General features: G+C 41.2%; 2 protein-coding genes across 8 annotated transcripts in view; one reads left to right on the forward strand and one right to left on the reverse strand.

Moving 5' to 3' along the window:
• The window catches only part of pde6a (phosphodiesterase 6A, cGMP-specific, rod, alpha), a 43,979-nt gene that overhangs the window by 10,083 nt on the left and 11,055 nt on the right, over nucleotides 1-22,841 (reverse strand). The window contains exons 1-9 of one of the 5 annotated variants that reach the window (XM_042061403.1): nucleotides 20,345-20,879; nucleotides 18,502-18,710; nucleotides 9,242-9,822; nucleotides 5,932-6,084; nucleotides 5,413-5,502; nucleotides 4,140-4,280; nucleotides 1,824-1,898; nucleotides 1,372-1,436; nucleotides 345-411 (exon numbers count right to left, since the gene is read on the reverse strand). In XM_042061403.1, coding sequence (XP_041917337.1) covers nucleotides 345-411; nucleotides 1,372-1,436; nucleotides 1,824-1,898; nucleotides 4,140-4,280; nucleotides 5,413-5,502; nucleotides 5,932-6,084; nucleotides 9,242-9,709 — 1,059 coding nt within the window. In that variant the 5' untranslated portion in view covers nucleotides 9,710-9,822; nucleotides 18,502-18,710; nucleotides 20,345-20,879. Of the gene's footprint in view, nucleotides 1-344; nucleotides 412-1,371; nucleotides 1,437-1,823; nucleotides 1,899-4,139; nucleotides 4,281-5,412; nucleotides 5,503-5,931; nucleotides 6,085-9,241; nucleotides 9,823-18,501; nucleotides 18,711-20,344; nucleotides 20,880-22,841 lie in introns of those variants that run through there. The other 4 variants (XM_042061400.1, XM_042061399.1, XM_042061401.1 and 1 more) reach the window with 4 other exon arrangements.
• On the forward strand, nucleotides 15,450-17,625 carry LOC121681592. Of its 3 annotated transcripts, none has more exons than XM_042061410.1 (6): nucleotides 15,450-16,095; nucleotides 16,159-16,258; nucleotides 16,393-16,479; nucleotides 16,738-16,896; nucleotides 17,036-17,122; nucleotides 17,363-17,625. In XM_042061410.1, exons 1-6 carry the CDS (start codon nucleotides 15,673-15,675, stop codon nucleotides 17,365-17,367), a joined length of 861 nt encoding a protein of 286 aa, XP_041917344.1. In that variant the 5' UTR covers nucleotides 15,450-15,672; the 3' UTR covers nucleotides 17,368-17,625. The 3 variants fall into 3 exon arrangements, with proteins under 3 accessions (XP_041917344.1, XP_041917345.1, XP_041917343.1); XM_042061411.1 differs by having other exon boundaries at nucleotides 15,451-16,158; nucleotides 16,222-16,258; XM_042061409.1 differs by having other exon boundaries at nucleotides 15,451-16,258.

Below are 22,841 nucleotides of genomic sequence, written 5' to 3' on the forward strand. Positions count from 1 at the left end.
ATGGTGAGGTAGGAGGGTGCGGTCATGCTCGGTGGTATGGAGAAATGCCCTGTTATTAATTACTGTGCCTCCAGAATTACAATTATCCATCATCTCAACCAGTCCATTCTACCTCCCCACCACCACTGCTACCATTGGACAGATGCATTAGTAACCTTAATGGCTTTCGGCTTCTCTAACTGCCTCAGGAACACCTCCTCACATCTACCCCCCCCCCCCCCCCCCCCCCCCCATACACACACACACACACACACACACACACACACACACACACACACACACACACACACACCAACCCTGTACAAATCTCCCATTCCTTCTAACCCAGTCCCCCCCAGTCTCACCAGTCCAGTTTCGGCCACGTAGGTGGGCAGTCCGCTGATCAAGGCCCAGTGGTCAGCAGGAGGACCCCTGTGAAACACACACACACACACACCACATATGCACACATGCACATTCATACATACACACACACACACACACACACCACATATGCACTCACACATGCATGCACACGCGCACACGCACACACAAACACACACAAACACACAGAGACACACACACACACACACAGGCACGGCTTGATAAGCATACAGCTGTGTGCGAGCTCTAGGGTTTATGAGGCCTAAAGAATGTTATCAGCCAGAGAGCAGGTTGCTGTGGTTTTGTATTAAGAGCTTTTCTCCTGATCTCCTGTCCTAGCCTCCGAGAGTCTGTTTTCTTCTTCCAGTATTTTGTTTTTCATCTTCAAATATCTGCATTTCCTGAATTCATTTATATTTCTACTCTGAAATGCACAAATGACTCATTTGTGGTAGCTATTTCTTAATAGGAATTAATACATACTTCCAACCCTGATATTAACTTTGTCATCATTAGATGCTAATTGCAGTGCCCCCTAGAGATCAAAGGGCATCACATTTTCTGTGCATCCTCGCAATGGATCCCTAAGTCCATGTACCAAGTTTGGTTTTGATACATAAAGTGTTGGGTAGTCATTGGGGAGACCGCACAGGAAAGTCTTTTCCAGCTCACTGCCCCTGACGCATGGTGTGTGTGCCAAATGCAGGTCATTACAAACCCACAACCATGAAAGACACATTAAGCAATACTGAAGCCTGTTAGTCCTGCTGGGCAACTCATGCTAACTGACAGAGTACTATAAATAAGGTATTCTTAATGGAGGATGCACACCAACCAGAGATGTTAGCTAGCAGTACTAACAGTGTTTATAGTTTAATAATATGTTGATTGATACGTAGTAAGGCATCCAAAATAAAAAAGAGAGACTGCCAGTGGAACAATGTGTGTGTGTGTGTGTGTGTGTGTGTGTGTGTGTGTGGTAATTTTTGCATGTGTGCAATGACTTACGGAATGACTTTGATGTCCTCTTTGCCATGTAGAATATAATCAATCACTTTGTAGAAATTGACTTCCTAAGGGAGGAGAGATGACACTGGTTTGATTTAAATTCTCTCTCAGCGGCGTTCTGCCCTTTAAAGCTAGATGGGCACGTGGCCACCCACGTTAAAATATTACCCATAAAGTCTTTAAGGCAAGGAGGGGAAAGACACGTGAGGTGCAGAGCAGTGGAGCAGTGAGGAGAGAGACAGGTAGAGCAGTTAGGTGAGACAGGTGTAGCAGTGAGAAGAAAGACAGGTGGAGCAGTGAGGAGAGAGATAGGTGGAGCAGTTAGGTGAGACAGGTGGAGCAGTGAGAAGAAAGACAGGTGGACCAGTGATGTGAGACAGGTGGAGCAATGAGGAGAGGAGCGAGACAGGTGGAGCAGTGAGGAAAGAGACAGGTGATGTGTGGTGTCTTACTCTGCCGTCTGGGGTCTTGGGTCCATCGTAGGGTGGCACCTCTCCCATCAGCACAGGCCAAAGGTCAAAGAACTCCTGCAGGATAAAGAGAAGCCCACAGCGGATAGATTACTATACTGTTTAACACCAGACATGAATCACACTATATGGCAAATGTCCCAGCGGCTTATCAGTTGAGCAAGGCACAAACAACATCATACTCTCTAAGCTATACCCATGCCAGAGGTCACATGCTGATAAAACTGTACAACACTCACTCAGTCGTTAATCAAGTCCACTACATGAGCAAATGCACATGTGATGGTATACTATAGACCCTTTCAACTATAAACAAACATGTGCGTTCCTAAGGCATTTCTAGTGACACAGAAAATAACATTTAGCTCAGTGGTCCCCAAACTTTTTCTTCCGAGGGCCAGCTTACTATGCCTGGCTCTAAGAGAGGGCCAGAGACTCGGAGTATATCAGTAACCATAAATAGCTTAGTGCTGTGAACAACAGCAGTCTACCTTAGTTAAATATTCCATTACATTTAATCTATAGGCTATTGCAATTTAATACCATTGTTAGCTGTGTTTATATTGCCATCAGTGTAAAATGTAACTCAAATTAAATAATAAAAAGACTTTAAGTATAAGTATATATACTTTTTTAATCCCGTGAGGGAAATTTGGTCTCTGCATTTAACCCAATCAGTGAATTAGTGAAACACAAACAGCACACAGTGAACACACAGTGAGGTGAAGCACACACTAATTCCGGCGCAGTGAGCTGCCTGCTACAATGGCGGCGCTCGGGAAGCAGTGAGGGGTTAGGTGCCTTGCTCAAGGGAACTTCAGCCGCAGCCCACTGGTCGGGGCTCGAACCGGCAACCCTCCGGTTACAAGTCCAGAGTGCTAACCAGTGGGCCACGGCTGCCCCCCCCAAAAAAAAGAACCTGTGACGCTGGCACAATGCTTCAATTGCTTTGCACAGCGTTCCCAAAGTATTAGCATGTAGTCCCAAAAGTATATTTCATTAAAAATGTGTGAACTCTGAACTCTGAAAATGTAAATTTCTCAAACTATAAGAATTTTATGAAGTGCTGAAGTGGTCTGAAATGACCACCATTCTAACTTTCACTCACCTGAACAAATAAAAATAATTATCCCAGAAAGTCCCAGAAATATGACTTGAATATAAGTTAGTTAGTTATTAACAATTCATTGATAAACTTTTAGAATACTTTGAGCACTGATGCAGTCAGCATAGGCCTCTTACATTGTTTGCAGATAGGCCTACATTTCATTCCGTTTTTGATGGCAAACGCGAAACAGTGCCAAAACAACCACCAGTGGACAAAAAGAGTATTGCGGAGGTTATTACATTACATTACATTACATTTGGCTGACGCTTTTTAACCAAAGCGACTAACAACATGGTAAACAGTAAGTTTTAGAACAATTCTCACAATTTTAGGACAGTTTAAAAAACATTAGAGTACAGTAAGAGTAAGTGCGTCGGTGAGTGCTGTTTTTAACAGTTACTTGTCAGTTTAAAAAGGCTGGTGAGTGCTAGGATCAGTAAGACTTGTTGTAAGTGTTGCTATGAGAGTAGATGTTCTCTAAAGAGCTGGGTCTTCAGGAGTTTTTTGAAAATGGAGAAGGATGTCCCTGCCCTTGTAGGAACTGGCAGTGTGTTCCACCAACGAGGAACAACAGATGAGAAAAGTTTGGATTGGCTTGAGCGTACCGGTGGTAGAGCTAGTCGTCGTTCGTCAGAGGAGCGCAGCGGTCTGGAGGTAGTGTAAGTCTGTATGAGGGCATTCAAGTAGGTGGGAGCAGAACCGGAGACTACTTTGTAGGCAAGCGTGCCTACAAAGTAGGCACGCTTTAGGTTATAGTTTGACGATGTCGTACTCCCGTGCGGGCAGGTTGCTATATACCACGGATATGTTTTGGGGGGCCACCCAAAATGAGGTGGCGGGCCGTAGTTTGGGAACCACTGATTTAGCTAATGGTAACTTGAAGATAAACAAAAAAACAGTTTTAAAGTCGACATTTTGTAGAGCATAACTATTGTCCGATTCATTTTAATTTCAAAGTATCTGCGTTGGTTTTGAACATGTCAACTGGAAACCCTCTAGGAACAGATTGAAAGGGTTTAAATGTACATGTGATGGTATACTTCAATCACATACTTCATGAGCGTAAATCTCTGTGTTTTTCATGGTCTACGTTAACTGTTACCTAGTCCATGACCATCTCCAACACTCTGGTTTAACGGTCTTATATCTAGCAGGAACACACACGGTAAGCCATGGCTGTGGGGGTGCACCTTTGTTTTGGTCATGTCCAAGAGTCCCACAGAGTAGCGGTCGCAGTTAAGGAATGCCCTGACTGTGTAGAGGGCTTTGTGGAACTGTCTCTCAATGTCTGTCAGCTCCTCAAACACCTTGCTGGCGGACCACAGGAGCACCTGGGAAGCATGGACACACACACACACGCACACACACTGACTTTAGCTCAGAACAAAAACACTGCATGTTTGGTGCACTACAATGGAACCACTTGATGTCAATGAGACAATGCTGAAATTGATTTAAGACATAACATCTATATACAGTATAAGAATTTCCTATATTACTTTTTATGGTTTAAATTAATTCATATTCATTTTCTATGACTTTCTATGAATCCCCTGCACACACACAGAGAAGAATACATGTTTTAAAGGATCCTTGTCACTGAACAACATGTTGTAGTTGGTGCTCTTGTAGTTTTGTATTACAGCTTGGGGAAAGGTCACATAGTTTTACCTTGAATTAGGTCTCTGTGTACTGGGCCACAACAACATAGCTAGAGCACACGCACGCACACGCACACACACGCACACACACACACACACACACACACACACACACACACACACACACACACACACACACACACACACACACACACACACACACACACACGTGACTCATATAAAATGTTGAGTGCCAACCGGCCTCTTCCTTCCTTGTTATATACATGCACAAAGATGCTGTGAGATTGTGTACAAAGATGCTCCAAACCATTAGATGTGAGGAACTAGTCTTAAGTCCCTTTCAGACATGCTCTGGACTCCAGAAATGATCTGGGAATCAAACGCTAGGTGGGCTGTATGTGTGAACACAATGTCTAAATTATTTTACCTCGAAATCACCCGGGTCTGCCACTACCAGCCCCATTGTACTAAGTCCGGAGGTCACACGGGTGAGCTCATATCTGAGCACAGGCGGTTAAAGCACGTGTAGATTCGCCTAGTCCTAGTGATGATGAGCATTGCAAAGCTGATGGTGTCCCCTTGGCTTAACTGTAGCTTATAAGTTTATGACTTTGTCATAATCAAGTTCATCCATTAATTCTCGTTCATGACAGAATGGCACTAATTTGGAAAGACGGGAAGTCCCCATTAACAACCATTGTAGGCTACTGTTCTCCCTGTGTGTTATGCAGATCCACTAAGTGTTAATACAATTAAAAAGCAAGCCAAAGTGTTTCACACACATACACACCTATTAACCCCAACTGTGGGTTTAAGACCTGACAATGCTTCTGTTTCTCACCTGTCCTCTTCTGGTCTCACAGTTATGCAGATAGCTCAAATGGTAGACTCGCACAATCAAATTGGCAAAGTTGAGATATTTATTGAACACCTGGAAGACACATCAGGGTTGTCAGGGCACCACAAAGATGATCACACAACTTTCAAAAGAATCCATTCCATCAGCTCAAATCCATTTACAAAGTGAAACTGAAACATAACTGTATATTAATTCAAAATAAAGCAAAAACCATAAAGACAGAGAGTGAAAACATGATAGCTGCGTTAAAGCATTCTATTTCTCCTTCCTCGACATTTCCATATCAGAACAAAACAGCTGGTTGTTGTATTTTAAAAGATCATCATACATGTAGAATCAAATGGAATGCTCAGCCATATTTGCTAGATAAACTGAATGGATTTTCTACATCGACATTCTTGGGCAGGTCTGAGAACCAGCTGGCCCGATTTGTGAGTGTTTTTCTACATTCATATTCCAGGTGCAAGGGGTGGCCACTCCTGACATAGAACAGTGCAGTACCTCCTCATCCTCAGTAGTGAAGTGAGGCCCGTCCACCTTATTGATGGCCATGATGACCGCCACCACGTCTTTGCCGTTCATGAGGGGCGTGGCGAGCACACTCTTGGTCTTGTAATCCGTCAGGATGTCCACAAAGTCACTGTAGCGCTCCTCCTGCCAAGGCAACGCAACAAAAATATGATCCTCCAGACACTTAATCCTATCACTTATTTCACTTTAATTAATAAACCAATAATTTCCAATCCATTATAACACACACACACACACAAACATTTATAGCCTACTTTGTAATTTGAGTTCACTAGACATAGCTTATCATATGAAGGTTAAATATGGAGTGAGATCATAATTATGTGAATATCAGCCACCACTGATGGTGGAGAGTCGACAGGGCTGTTGTTTTGGTGGAATGGTGAGATGTCATCATTTACATTGGGGAAACACCTAGCCTGCAATGGGGCTACTGAAACAGCATCCACAAAAGGCTCATTAACCTCTAAGGCAGGGGTCCTCAAAGTTTTGATTGGTGAGGGCCAATTCAGGAACCCAACATTGAACTGAGGGCCGCCAAAGGGGGCGGGGGGAGAAAAAGAAAAAAAAAAACCTGGAAAAAAATCCCATTTGTAATCATTTTAATGACCAGGTTGCATCTCTACAGTTTATATGTATTGCATTAAACACATTTTAATTCATAACTGAGGCTAAACCTGGCAAAACTTGTGGAAATGAAATCTTAAGAGAAATTGCAATGCACACACAATCCCTGGGGTTCTCTATCCTCTAACAGACAAATTTGGGATATAACAGTTCTGGTTGTAGTCCATTTCAAGTACAAACTTATTTAGAACAAACAGTCTCAGTGTGCCTTGCTTCTTATCAGCATAGGCCTTATTCAGGGCCAATTCCAGCTACCAAAGCACCACAGGCAACGAAACACCACTAAATGGAGATTCAACTGTACAGTTGTACAGTTTTAACAGTTTTACAGATGTTATCAGATGTTATCGTGGGCCACCAGAAATGTTTCCACGGGCTGCATGCACAAACACACACACACACACACTCAAGTTCCCAATACGTGACAGCTGATAGTCAGTTTACTGCTTAAAACTAAACGCATTGTCAATAATAAAAATTGTTTGTTGATGTACTGTACATGAATATTTTTTGTGTGCATTCTGATATCTTGTATCCGTTTGACATGACTGCTTGGGCAATACAAATGCCCATATGTCACGCCAGTACAGCAACTTTTAAATCTGAATTTGAGAGCTATAGGAGGACACCTGAAGTGTGTATGTGACAGAGAGAGAGAGAGAGGGAGACAGAGAGAGAAAAAGAGAGGAAGGGAGGGAGAGAAACAGAGAGGAGACCAGTGTGTGTGAGATATGGAACCTAGGTAAACCCTTCTATTCCGCTGAGTTGTAGAACAAAGCTTTAGCAACCTGACCTTTAGAACTAATCCAGGATCGCTCTAATTCAGAGGAGATTAAAGGCCCTCATCCCGCTGGGCACATTGACACTCCGTGCTCGTCCAAACAGAGAGGAGAGGATTAATGCCAACGCCACCACCAGCAGGACCACAAGGGTGACCGATCCCAGGATATTCCTTATCTTCCTTCCTACTGCTTTTGTGTGTCACCTGGTCACCTAGTGGATTTATATGTTTGGTTTTATTTGTTACCCATCTGTATTCATATGTCGTTGTTGCTCTACCTTTACTTCTCTACAGTCTCACTGCTGTGCTGACCGTCTTCACTGTGAAGGGGGTTATGTAAATAAAGTTGACTTTTGACTTGATAGTGACATTGAAGGAAACTAAAACTAAACAACTGTCATCCACAGCAGGTTGTCTGGAATATTTCAGCTCTCATCTCATACTGGAGCTGCCGGTTTATGAGTGGCCCTGACATAATGGATTCCTACAATCTTGTTAACTTTTAGATAAAAGGCAGTGGCCTATACCATGGATCAGAGTGTTAGATCTTTAGACACTGAAAGTAATAAGCATTTTATGTCTGTGTTAGAAGTGGCCATTCTGTGGTTAGCCATGGAACTGAGAGTGATAATTAAAACAAAAGGATGAGCCATGAAGGACTCAGAACAGCCTGACCAAACACACACACACACACACACACGCACGCGCACGCGCGCACACACACACTCACACACAAAGAACCAAGATAAGAGAAACCAATTTAACACCAGCCATTATTGGCTTTACAGTGCAATGGATTTCTCTCTCTCCCTTCCACACCGGTGATCAAGGGCCAGCTCTTTAGACATGATCATCAATCAAAATCAGTCGCGGGAACACTCAGGTTCTCCCCCCAGACCAAATAAGAAGGGACTCAAATGGGCCCAAATCTGGGCCTGTTCTGGTCCAGCTGTGGTGTTGTAGTTCCGGGACACTTCAGTCTGGCCAAATCTGGCTGAGCCATGGACAGATTGTTTACCTGCATGAAATGCTTCCAAAGTGAAGGTCCTCTTCAAGCTCAATTACACAATCATTATGGCACTCCTCATCCTCTATTTGATACAATAATGAGTTCTGCATAACTCTAATATGTAGATTTTCTCATTTGAAATCAATGAGACAGGATGTTGTCTTTTAGCATGGTTAACAAAAAATAAATCATCAAAATAAAATCCCCTCCCTGAAACATTAGAATTATATTACAAAACCAAATAATTTAGATCATTTAAAAACAACAACAACAAAATTGTGGCAAACATATAAGGGTTATGTATCCATTTGCTTAATAGCAAGACAGGATCACACGGCTAAAATTGAAATATGGGTAGTCTAACACTGCCCCCTTGTGACATCTTATGACACTGCATCCCTCTGTATCCCAAAGCACAAGTGGTCATGCCAGGCCACGTGTGGTGTGCCAGCACAACTGCCATTAGTGTAATGGCCATCTGGCATACAGGGACAACCCCCTGCGGGCCGCTAGACTAACTAAGTAAAACATATAGACCCTTTCAACAAGGTAAACAAAAACAATGCTGGAACGTTCTATTTGGGCCCCAATCTACTTCCTCTGCATTCAGATAACATATGGAATGTTAAAAAGGAAGTCTTGTGGGGCCAACTATGATGCTGATAATGGAACTCTCTTGAAAGGGTCCATACAAGTTTATTCTGCCATAGTGGGACCCTGTAGTTGGTGCTAGCAAGTTCCATAGAGCCATATTACGTTCCAAGTACCCTTGACAACAGGTGTGGCAGTGTTCCATATAATAGCTCACTGTATAACTCATAACATCTAACTCCAGGACAGCATGGAGTGTGACCGCCCCTCACCTGCGTGACATCCTTCACGTTGACCATCTTCTTGGTGGTGGCCACTTGGCCCACGATACCTATGTCCAGCGGGTAGACGATCTCATTGTCGGGCTGCACCAGGCACTCCTCCAGCGTAGCGTCTTTGTGTACGTTGAAGAGGCGTGTGGCCAATTCGGCTACGCCGTTGCGCTGCCGGTACATGAAGAGACTCATGCGGTCAGAGCGCAGCAAGAAGCTCATGTGTTTCATCAGGTTGAAGGTGGCGCGTTCCATCTTGATGTCCTCCTGGATGTCGCGGATCAGGTCGAAAATGATCTCGCTCTCCTCAATTGAGCTGAGATCATGGTACTTGCTGATGTCCACCTGGGCCTTCTTGCCGCTCAGCAGGTCCGAGATGACCTTCGGGCGGAAGTTGGCGTCGTAGTACTCCTTGGCGAAGGCCGGGTTGCTGTCCAGGAACTTCTCAGCTACGTCCTTGTCCACCATTTTCTTGTGTTTCCTTGCGTCTTTGAGGAGAATGCAGATCTGACGTGTCCTGCGTGGAGAGCTGAGGCTGTGCTGTAGTAGCTGGAACCTCAAACCTGTGTTCCGCTCTCAGCCTGCAGGTAGACAGAGAGAGGATGGGGGATTAACAGGATCGTTTTAAACAGGGGTGTGTGCTCCTAATCCTGTATCCTATTATGTCTTGGGATTATGAAATTTACATGCCTGAGGTGGAGTGGACACACCTGATAGACATGTGTTTAAAATGCCACTCTGTAATGCACGTAACAATGCTCTTTCTTGTAGAGTGTACAACTCAAATGATGAAATGATTAAATGAATGCCGGCTGCACTCAGACACTGCTGTTCTTATCTCTATCTTGCTCTCTCTTCTTTCCCACACCCCTCTGTATCTCTCTACTGTTGTATAAGGGTATGTTTATTACACACAAAGAAAGCATTTGTAATCAGATCGGTCCTGCAGTGCTAGTAGTGTCCATTGGTATCTGGGTTATTCATTACTTCTCCAAACAACATGGTGAAGCTTAAGTCAATATGAGACAATGCAAAAGGTTGCTGTATAATGAGGAAGTGCTTTTTCAGGGTAATTTACAGTGTGGGCTGTCTGTGTTGAAACTTCTACTGTTACTGATGTAAGCGAAGTGTGATACAACCAAATGCTGAAGTACCTTTAATCCAGAGAAGGAAAGTGTGTTTGGGAATTGGCTTGGCCTCAGTTTTACTTAAGAGTGGTTGTTAAGACTAATGAAGCAAAGGCTTACAGTATCCCCACAACATTAGACATAAAGGAGTGACCGAATGTCTGGAAACAATTCTTATAATAACTTCCCTTCGCAAAAAGAAAATTATGGAAGTGTACACTCTTAAAACAAATGTGTTGGAAACAACACAAACTGTGTTGTCCCTACCAGCAGAGGCGGACAGAGTACACGACTTCATTACTTGAGTAAAAGTACAGATACCCTTTGCTAAATTTTACTCAAGTACAAGTAAAAGTACAACAGTCAGATGTCTACTTAAGTGAAAATACTGAAGTACTTGTTTTTAAAAGTCCTTGAGTATCAAGAGTACAAGAGTACATTTTCTAAATATTGCATTACTACTGCCACAGTGCTTACATTTATGTACATAAACGTCCTACATGGAGTTATGAAAAATGTTAATGTTACCTTGGAGAATGTAAAAGGAATTGAAAGTAAAATCAAGTAATTTTCATATTTTTACCATGTTGCCAGGGAAGGGCAGTATTTCTAATACATGTATATAAAATATGTATTTCAAATACAAAATACTAATTTGTAATTTAAACACTTAAAGCGAAAACTATCATTAACTTATTCAGAAAATTGAAATAGTCTGGCGAGGTGGGGCCACGGGTTGGCACATTCCCGGGATGGACCTGTTGCGTCTTCTTCCATTGTTTCGTCCATGGTTTCATCTCTTATCTAAATCTGACCATGTAGTTGACTTTGGTGGAAAGCTGAAGGTGATTGCTGATAGACTGTCCCAATCAGTGGCGCCTGCACAATCCAATCACGTTTGAGAGGGAAACAAGAAATTGAAGGTTTCCGAGATTTTTCTTTTTTCCTTTTTTTAGAAGTAGTAACGGGTACTCACGGTTATGGATAGAAATGTAGTGGAGTACAATATTTGCCTCTCAAATGTACTTGAGTAAAGTCATGAGTACTCCCCAAAAATGATACTCGAGTAAAGTACAGATCCCTCAAAATTGTACTCAAGTACTGTACTCAAGTAAATGTACTCCGTTACTGTCCGGCTCTGCCTACCAGGACATAGAGATGTTAAAAACAACGCAAGTTGTGTTGTTTTCAATGCAAGTTCTGTTATTTTCAACACATACTGTTCAACACATACTGTTCGACAATCTTGAAACAAATTAACGGTGTCGTCTCTATCTGGACATAGATATGTGTTAAAAACAACGCAAGTTGTGTTGTTTTCAACACATTTGTTTTAAGAGTGTACTATTGGTCTACTTATTTTGAACTAAGTATGCATATAGTATACTTTTTGTGCATTAATCAGAGACACTGCGCACTCAGAACGTTTTCAGACCCTTTCAAGTTTTCCACATTTTCTACATGTTTCAGACTCATCTTAAAATGGATTCAATCCATTTTTGGGTACTTTGGGCACTTTATTTTACGAGGTCCTTGTTCCAGTGTATCTACGTAATGAAGTACAGTGTAACAACCTATGTAGCAATATATAATATTATCTACTTATGTTGTCCATATTTTTGTGTACCTACAGATCAAGTACACTTGTAATAAGAAGTGCACTTAATAAGAAGTAGAAGAGTAATAAGAATAAGCACTTCTTAATACACATCTGTAGTATCTACACATCTATGATCTGTAGAAAATACATTATGTATGGACAACATACTGTAAGTATGTGATGTTACATATTGTTACATAGGTTGCTACACTGTATTTCATTATGTAGATCAGACATGTCAAAATCAAGGCCCGCGTGCCAGATCCGGCCGCGAATGAATTATCTACGGCCCCCGGGATGATATTTGATTAGTAGGCTTAGAACCGGCCCGCAGGCCACGGCCGCCGGCTGCTGTTTTGCACGCACCAATACTCCATTCCCTACAATGCAACGGTAGCCCGCACGAACTCACTGCGGCGCCGCAAGTGGGCCTCGGCTTCATTATTCATCAGTATTGTCAGGGCAGATGTCAACTTTCAGCTACCCCCCTCCCCAGTGTTGTGCCTGAACGCGTTCATTGAACGAAAGTTCATGAACTCGTTCATATTTTGAGCGAACGTGAACTGATCGTACTGTATTGCCTGATGAACGTTACTGTGAACTCGTTCATTCTGGTGTCTGTGAACGGCACGCTCTTTCAGTTTAACTTCGTTGAATAGGGTGCCAGATTTCTACAGAGCCTTCCACGCGAAAACCCGGCTAACATACACTGTAAAAAGGCCTTAATATGGCAGCATGCAGGTCACCATTTGTCAAACTATGGGCCGCGGTCCGCAATGTGGACAATGGTCTGCAGAGTGAAATTATTCCCGGGCCATCGTCTGATAATTTGCTGCGCAAATGATCAAGGAGCCGCGCGCGGACAGAAAAAGAAAACAAACATTTCTGCAATTTTTGCAAACATAGAGGCATAGAATTAAGTCGTGGTATGAGCGTTTATTCAATGCATGCGTGTGCACGATGGTAGCAAAGCTAAGCTTCAACCTATTGGAAGGCTATTTAATTATGAAACGACATTTAATAGAACGACGTGGATTTATGCAACTTCCATAAAAAACAGAGCACAGACTATATAAAACACTGTTTGGCATTAAGTATTAAAGTCAGCCAAAAGCTATTAATTAGTCTTAGTTAAAGATAGTTAAAGATCTCCAGATCAGTGATTTACACATTATCTGATCCGCCATTTACCATTCACAAAAGCTGGTATTGTGTTTCCTGAATCCTTACATTCAGGCATTCAAATTAAATGTAATTAAATAGCATATATATATTCTATCAGTGTATGATGCTTGCATGAAGGAAACATCCCAAAACAACAGCACCCATATAATTGCTGTTGTTTTGAGAAGTATTTCTCATGCAAGCATCATGCAACAATGCAAAAACAATGAAACTATTGTAGGCCTAATTATATTTTACATTAGTAAAGCAGTACTCTGATGTGCATGTTTTCACAAACTTTTGTGAACAATCTTAGCACTTTAAACATTGACTGTTTTGAAGTGCATGTATAGCAATATAGTATAGCCTAAAAATAATTATAATTGTGATATCATTATGATAATTATATGGGGGGTGGGAGGAGGGGGTGGGTTCATGTAGGTGGGCCCTATGACCCCAAAGTATGCCTTGACTGGGCCTCAGGTCAAAGAAGTTTGAGAAAGGCTGATGTAGACGACAAAGCAGCAAGGATGCATCGTATGATCATTTAAACGTTCATACGTTTAAAGTTTTATGACAAGGTCGGTGAGGATGGGAAAAATCGTACATTTCTGTGCAAACTTTGCCCGCACTTTAGTCACAGTCATTATTCATTTAATCATTAAATAAAATACAGTACACGTCTTGGTTCAATAGGTTACGTGCAGTCATTTTAATGTTTTAATAAACATTGAACCAGTCCGGCCCTCGGCTTGTAGCAAATTTGTTTTTTTGGCCCTCTAATGTATTTGACTTTGACATCCCTGGTTTAGGAGGACCATTTTTTTTTGTATGTTGATCTCAAGGGGCCATGTCAACCCATTCCATAGCCACTCATTTCATGTATAGCGCCACCTAGTTAAACACAAAAAAGTAAAAATGAGGTGTTGTAATCGCAGGTATCTGTGACCTAACATAGTCAAAACTGCACGAAATTGGAAGTGTAGGATCAATATGACACCCTCTGTATGCACGCCAAGTTTCGTGGAATTCCGTTCATGGGGGGCCACTCAATAAATTAATTTATGTTACTATACACCAACTGGCCTGTAGGTAGCCGGAGACAGTTTTCTGTGAATATCTCGAGAACCGTAGGGCCTAGGAGGTCCACCTTTTTTTTGTATGTTGGTCTTAAGGGGGCATGTCAACCCATCCCATTACCACTTATTTCATGTATAGCGCCACCTAGTTAAAAATTAAAAAGCAAAAAATTAGGTGTTTTCATCACAATATCTCTGGCTGACATGGTCAAAACTGCACGAAATTGAAAGTGTAGGATCATTATGACACCTTCCGAATGCATGCCAAGTTTTGTGAACTTTCATTCATGGGGGGCCTTACAATAAAATGATTTATGTGTACATTTAGTGACTGTACACCAACAAGGATTCCTGGGACACTGAAAGACCGGGGTACACGAAACTTGGTGGGCATGTAACCCCACATGGATAGCATGGAACCATCGTTTTTCGTTTTGATCTGTAGCCCCCCCGCTGGACTGGACCCCCCGAAAGGAGGGTAGGGCAGACACAGTTTTCTGTGAATATCTTGAGAACCATAGGGCCTAGGATGACCAATTTTTTCTGTATGTTTGCCTCCAGGGGTCATGTTAACCCATTCCATGTGCACACATGTGCATAAACAGATACACACGCACACACATACATTCACAGTAATCATACGTATGACACATACTCACACAGTAGACATATCTACGCATGCATGCACATGCACAAACACACATGCGCAGACAAACACACAAGCATGCACACACACACACACACACACACACACACACACACACACACATAAATATAAAAACGTGTGCACGCACACATGCACACAATTCAAGAATTTCTCAGAATTATGAACAGGCAAGATAGGGGTGGGGTTGTATAAAATGAATTTTACATGTGAAATCTATGAACTAATCATGTTTTGGTACTTTTGAGTGTGGATAATGCAATTTAGTGAGACAGTTAGAATCATATAGGCCTTTCAGCGTGATTTATTTTTGTGGAAAAAATGTGCTGGACTGGGCGGCGGTCATATTTTGTACCGCTCTGCGGTTCATCTAGTTTTCCCAGTTATGACCGGCGTTCTATACATTATCCCTTACATAACTTGACTTGACAAAAATAAATCTTGAATGTGTGGATTTAAATCAGAACAACAAGTGTTCTAGAACTCTGCCGACATCACTAATTGGAATGTTCTGAACATTCTAAGCAAAGATTCTAGAACAGAGCTTCAACAATCATTGATTCTAAGTAGCGCAAAGTAGAATACTGAGGTAGAACACTGCATCAGTTTGACCTGGCTGCACCAGAGATAACATTGAGAGAGAGCTTTCTGCTGGCGATTCTGCACTTATTCATTAATCATCTGTTTTCATTATTGTTTGATATTGTTAATCCAGTATTTCCTCATCTATTACTACAAAAGGATTGAAAAGCAGACTATTTTAAACATCTTTAGACCAAATAGAGGCCTATTTGAAGATGGAGGTGAGAGGAGAGCGTGGCTGCTTCATGGAAGCCATGAGAGCCATCTTCAATACCATCCGAGACCGGCTCAGACCAAGGAGGGCACGACAGAGGACAAAGAACTATAGAATCTGTCGCAACTCTGCCATGGCCATGACCAAGTCAGAGAAAAAGATTGACCCGAAGAAACATCTGTCATCTGGGCTGAACACCAGGTTGACCAAGAGAAATCACTCAGCTGAAACTGCTAATGTGGACACTGCTGGAAGAAGGATGCAGGAAGATGGAGAACTTAAGGAAAGACTGAAGTCTTCTCTGCGGGCTGTTCAAGTGAAGCGCAAGCCACACTGGGTGCTCCAGAGAGCCTGGGGACAAAACAAGATGGAGGACACTCAGGCCGAAGAGGATCTTCAGCCTACTGAACCAGCCAGTGAAAAGGCCAATATGGAGGATACTCTGCTTGAGGAGAATCTTCAGCCTGCTGAACCAGCCAGTGAGAAGGCCAATATGGAGGATACTCTGCTTGAGGAGAATCTTCAGCCTGCTGAACCAGCCAGTGAGAAGGCAAAAATGGAGGATCTTCAGCCTACTGAACCAGCAAGTAAGAAAGCAAATAGCAGACCTGAAACTACAAACATATATGCCCACAGTTTAGCTTTCATGGGCATAGTATTATTGATCATAAACTGCTTCTTCATGCCCACAGTTAACCTTTTTCCATTTTTTTTATAACAGGCTGGGTTGTGGCCTATGGCCAGATGTGGCAGGAAATAACCGAGCAAGATGGTCCTGTGCTTTGCAGCAATATGCCCATCATATACTGTAAGTAAATGTTTTTAGTTATTCCATTATTGGTTATATTTTCAGTGGAGATATTCATTGAAGTTGTCTTGTAGTGTAGGACTACATTCAATCCATATGCAGGAAACTGGCACTTTGGTAATCTGCCACTGTTAATAAATGTCCTTAAATTGATACTGATGTTGATATTGAGACAATGAGTCCATGTTGAATGTCGCTGCCTGTCTGACTCAAATGTTGCTGCTGTCGTTGTTGTTGTTGTTGTTGTTGTTGTCACAGCCGGCTCTGGCTCCAGCTACCATTTCCCGGCTGAATGGGCCCTTGACCAGCTGATGGAGGAGCAGAGGTCATCAGAGAACAAGGATGGACCAGTCAGTGAGAGGGCAAACATGGAGGAGACTGAGGCCGGAGAGGATGTGCAGCCTGGTGAACCAGCAAGTAAGAATGCAAATAGCTCAGACCTCACACATGCCACAACTTATGCCCAGAGTTGAACTTTTATGGGAATAGCATAGATAGGCCATAAACTGTTTATTCATGTCCACAGTTAACCTTTTTCCATTTTTTTTTCTAACAGGCTGGGTTGTTGCCTATGGCCAGATGTTGCAGGAAATAACCGAGCAAGATGGTCCTGTGCTTTGCAGCAACATGCCCATCATATACTGTAAGTAAAACGTTATACCAAGTACAACTATATTTTCAATGGAGATCTTCATTGAAGTTATCTTGTAGTGTAAAACTAGGCTTAACCCATGTACAGAAAACGAGCACTTTGGTCATCCGCCATTGTTATTACAGTAAACATCCTTAAATTGCGTAAATTAATGCTGATATTGAGAAAATACGTTGAATGTTGCTGCATGTCTGACTCATATCTTTAATCAATATCTTGTTAATGCTCCAGGGTGACTGGGCTGTGTGAACGTGGACAGGTGAGTAGAGCATGGGGAGCAGGACAGGCCTTACATCATTGTGGACAGCTAAGAAACATCTACCGCCAAGCAACATCTACAGTCCTTCAACTGTTCAGATGCCTTTCAACCTTGACCTACATTTACATTATATTACATACTTACTACATTATTATCATTAACACCATTACGATCTATTACACTGATATCTCATTAAGATTCTACATCAAATAAATACATTTACATACAGATTAAACTTCAAGTGTGTGTGCATGTGTTTGTTTGCGTCTATGAAAGCATAAAATAGAACTGAACTCAGGAGTAGTTACTTTCTGATTTGCTTCTGCAGCTATACTGTAGGTGCTGCTTGCCAAATTCAGGCAATAATAAAGACGAAAAAACTACATATTAGTGGTAGTCAATATGGTGGATAAGAGAAAAATAAGAGAAAATACATTTAAGACTTCATGATTCTATGTCACAAGGAAGAGTATTGGACCTGTCTGTAATAAGCAAATTAGTAATAATAACACATTAATATGAGTATTATTGTTTTATTTCTTCATATGTAGGCATTTTGCATTGTATTATAATTGCATTATTGTTGTTATCACTGTTATTTTATTATTTGTAAATCACTTTGGGTCAACCCTGTTGCATTAAATGTGCAAACTAAATGCAATTAAATTAAATTGGAATAACTTGACAAAAATAAATCTTGAATGTGTGGATTTAAATCATAAAGTTCCGAAGTCTGACGCAGCCTTTCCCTGACGGCAGAACCACTGGATCTATCAAACTTTCGAAGTGGCTTAAATAGCATTGAATGTAGACATGTGGCATCATTTCTACCTAATAAATTGTATCAAATGTAGCCTATAGCCATTTAAATGTGCTTTACCTGCCAGGCAGCAGCTTACCCACATAACACGGATTCCCTGGCAGCCAGGTGTAATTTAAAGAAACATCCTACATACATCCTACATCCCAGTACATCCTTCTTCTATCAATGGTCCTTGAGATGCTTCTACAACTTGATTGGAGTCCATATATGCTTAAATGAATTCATTGGACATTATTAGGACATTACTCTGTCTATATAAGGTCACACCATGAAAGTATCACAACGTACCATGAAAATAGATGGCAGACTTACTGACGATGAAGTGCCTGCCATGTAGCTTGACAATGGACATGTCCCTCCCCACAGCAGCTTGTCAATGAGGTCGTCCAGGCAACCGTGATCATTTTCTCCGACCCATTCCCCAATGGAGTAATTTGCAGCCTTTTCTTAGGCGCTTTGCGACCCATAGTGTTTTTCACAAAGAGCCATCTTAAGATCTATTTTAATTAATAGGAAACAACATAATACAAATTATATCATTGGCACTATAGTTTCATAACAAACAAAATAAAAATAATACACATGCACAAAGACACAGAAATACATGAAAACACAAACACTCCCACTCAAGGAAAGTAATTCAATATTTACATTATCTGTTATTTTATTTATTTATTTAGCTTTTATCCCAAAGTCTATTTCTTCTGTGAAAACTGAAATGGCTGTATATTTGGATAAGATGGTATCTACAGCATATATCTGCCAGCCAATGTCTTCAATAGAGTTTTCCCCCTATGTGCCATTTTTTAAAAAGTCTGAATTGGGCCTATCCACCGAATATGTTTATCATCAACCAAGATGGGTGACTTTTGATAAACTAGACTAATCCGAGGGAAATAGCTTACCTTTATAAGTTGAATACTTTGAAGGGGAATGGGACGCCATAATGGGTAAAAAGAAACTGCTTAAATATCAGTATATTGCCAGACATATCAAATAAGTCTCTATCGAACCACATAGTCCATGAGCCAGCTTAGAAGTCGGTGCCACAAGCATGCACCAAACCAAACCTGTTTTATTTTTGTTTGTGCCCCCACATGATTTCTACAGCCTCTCAAGTAAATTTCCCATTGAAATGAATGGAATTTTATGGATTCAGGTGAAAGTGTACACCTAATACATCTTGGTCTGTATCATGAAGGGAAAAACAACAAAATAAACCATATTCTCTGAAACCGTATACCCTCATGTGATGAAAGAAAACTGGTACATTAGGTGTAGGTAAAATCGAGTGTATGGCTGTTATCTTTTGGTGTCCCATGAAGGGAAATTGATTTAACCAATTACAAAATACAGTATATTTTCTAAAACATACCCCCAAGATGTGATGAAAGTAGTTATATAACTATAACTTATACAGTAGTTATATAACTATAACTATAATGAAGTATAGTTTCTTGCAAGAAGACAAGACGACATCTTTTTTTGGGAGGTGCTCTTCCAGATGACATTGACCCCTGATAAATTACAAATATAGAGAAAAGGACATTTACTTACATGTAGACTATAACTCAGCACAACAACAAATTTAACCCAAAAACAATCATGAACATTTTGCACAACATCTACATCAAATATCCAAGTGAGTTTTAAATGTGAGTGCTACCCAAAAACTGTTTATTACAATACTGAATCGGAGGAAAACGCACTAAAATCTTTCCAAATGACTGATGTTTTCATGGTTAACGTTACCAAAGAAGGAAAGCAATCTTGCAACTAGCATAGTGTCGCTTGCCCCCGAACTCCATCATACGTTTTCTGTTTGTAATGCCAAATCATGTTGATTTGATGGCCACCATGGCTGCCCCAACGTTAATAGTTAAATCGAATAATTTTTCAATAGTGCCATTTAGTTGATGGAAATAATTATCCTGGTGACTACCAAAGTTCCTAGCACACACTTACTTTACAGTTTTGCTTCTACGTCAAATATTTGGTGCCATGTCTTAACACACCAACATAGATAGCGTTAAAGTTAGCTGATGTTTCGCCATGCAAGACTAGACAACAGCATGCTAGTCATTGTGGTAACTGGCAAGATTTAAGATTAATACTGTTAAACAAAACTTACCGTGATATGTTTGTTCGGAACAAAATCCTTTCGGTTGATGTTCACAATCCACTTCTGACGAACAGCTTGGTCTTCGGCTCGCCCTGGGAATCTGTGTAGTGCTTATGTATGGTGTTACACAGGGCAGGCTGTGTAATAACGGCAGGTGAACTTATATATTTTTGTTCCATATCTGTATTTTCCCACTGCTGTTGTAACAGCCGAACACACAACAGGTTCTTCCCGACATCGTAAGCCAAAAAACGAAGGGAAAAAAAGACAATTTGTTCAACTCCACAGGTAGCTATCACAAACGTTAGCGCTGACTTGTCAACTACGAGCTACGGTGCCTAACCCGCAGTAATGGCACTGCCCCCAACGGATTCGTCTCAGCGCATGCGCAGTCTTGATCTCGATCTATGTTTCTTTTCTCAACAAGTAATGCCTGTGAATGCGACGATGACGTATTTTGACAGTTGAGTCACTTGTGCGAAGTCGTACTCATACCAAAGAAAGCCAACTGTAAAGTTTGATTTCGTACTTGTAATTTTTTAATTCATATTTTTTTTCATCCGTATTCTGATGGATAAAATACACACAATATATATTATGCATGACTGGACTCATTCGAGAATTCACAAATATTTATTTTATGCACAACTACAGACAAATACGCACGTGTATCAAATTTATGGACACAAATATTTTGACAGCTATCTCTCTCCATAGAATCTGTCTAAAACTATAGGCTACATGTTATGTGTTGCAACTAAAGACTGAGTTCGTTTTGTCTTTGTCTTCTCTCCTGTCAGTCGACATGAGGCCTGAGTGAGAGTGTGTGTGTGTGTTGGCCAGCTGATATGCATGAAGGTCACATTTTTGTTATAGACTGTAACTGAGAATACACATAAGAAAGATGCATCTGACTGTTAACTGTATTGAATTGTTTTTTTTTTTTGCTTCCTCTCAATAAGATAATTATTTTGGGGTTTTTGCTTGGGATTCAAACTTGTTTGATTTACTGAACTATTCTCAACTAAACTAAAGCTAAGATTTTGTTAAGTGTTTGAAGTCTAATTCCTTCTCTCCTGTTGAGTTGTTCCTTTCCACAGAGGTAAAGGATATTCTGTGGTCACCACTGAGGGCACTCTTGCTGGTACGGTAAACACTAACACACTTAACCATAAGGTACAGATCTTCTCTGACTTAGCTGTGTGTGTGAGTGGTTGTTATCTCTGCACTTGAAGGTCAGGGAGCCAGTGTAAAGAGAGAGAGAGAGAGAGTGGAGAAGAGAAAATACATTTATTACACTTGAATTAAAAATATTTTATATCTAAGTTCAAACAATTTGAAGGTGTTGCTTGTCAGAGGAGTCTTAATTAATTCTCTTTTAAAATGACGTTTAGATGTTGATAGCATACCATAATTAATTCAGTCAAGAGTTACTTCTCTTAAGAGTGGCAACATGTTTTGTTTTGGTTTGTATTTGGTCAACATGCCTTAATTATTTTATTTTGTTTGTTTTCCTGTCAATGCTAAAAGAGACATGTAATGCCCTTGTTTGATATTCTTGTTAGATTTGCCAGTTTTGGAAAATTATGTGCCATTGAATTACAGTTGTCATTGAATAATTTCTACAGTCCTAAGTGTTTTGTTTTTTCCTTTGGAACAAAATGGGGGTGATCTTGCAGTCCTGGTTCTGGGGATGGGCCTCTGGAAACACCCGTAAGGGAACACGCAACAACGGGTAAACCAGAGACCTACAGGCAGACCAGGGCTGTTAGGTTGCTTCAGCCCATCTTATCCTTTTTTTCCCCTGGTGATTCAGGCCCTAGCCCTAGAATAAGATATACTCAGAGAAGCCTGAGATTCTAATATATGAGAGATCTGCTCACAACAACAAGTAAGGTAACAAACCACCAACAATTGATTAAGTGACTACCCATTAGGTGTAGTCACGCTTGAATTGTATGACTATGGGTGTAGTTACGCTTGACTTATGTAGCCACTGAAGAATATAAGCACTCTTAGAAGCTCTTTGTTTCAACCAGCTGTGTTGTACTATCCTCACTCTTTGCAAAGATTCAATATAATTGGATGATTTTGATCACTGGCTCCTGTCTCATCTTCTTGATTCCGAATTGATTTACCTAACAGAACTGCGAGAGGTCCCGGGATCCCAACATCTGGGGTCAGAACGAGCTTTCTGAAAAACCATACATAGGTGAGGTCTAGGACCCTGAATTTGGAATCCTGAAAGCCCTTGGTTGTCTGAGACAGCAAGGCGAGAGGGCTGATCTTCTGACCCCCGGTGACGGGATCCTACTGAAAGGGAATTCTCCTGAGACGTCGGAGCGAGAACCAGTGATCAAGCAAAAAGGCGAACGTTCGGTGAGTAAAATAAAAAATACTAGGAAGGCTATTTGGTAGCAGTAGTGCTCATTGGTGAGGGAAATAACAGTTTTGCATGCTATTTGTGATGATCTAAATTGTATATTTACAGTACATGGTTAGCCTC

This window comes from Alosa sapidissima, chromosome 14, assembly GCF_018492685.1.
Source record: "Alosa sapidissima isolate fAloSap1 chromosome 14, fAloSap1.pri, whole genome shotgun sequence".
In the NCBI taxonomy this organism is placed as follows: Eukaryota; Metazoa; Chordata; class Actinopteri; order Clupeiformes; family Clupeidae; genus Alosa; species Alosa sapidissima.

Excerpts from the sequence above, each read along its gene's own strand:
- LOC121681592 (XM_042061409.1), top strand. The coding sequence starts at position 15,673 with ATGGAGGTGAGAGGAGAGCGTGGCTGCTTCATGGAAGCCATGAGAGCC. Across the intron at positions 16,259-16,392 it reads TCAGCCTACTGAACCAGCAA|GCTGGGTTGTGGCCTATGGC; the intron begins GTAAGAAAGCAA and ends TTTTTATAACAG. Across the intron at positions 16,480-16,737 it reads CAATATGCCCATCATATACT|CCGGCTCTGGCTCCAGCTAC; the intron begins GTAAGTAAATGT and ends TTGTTGTCACAG.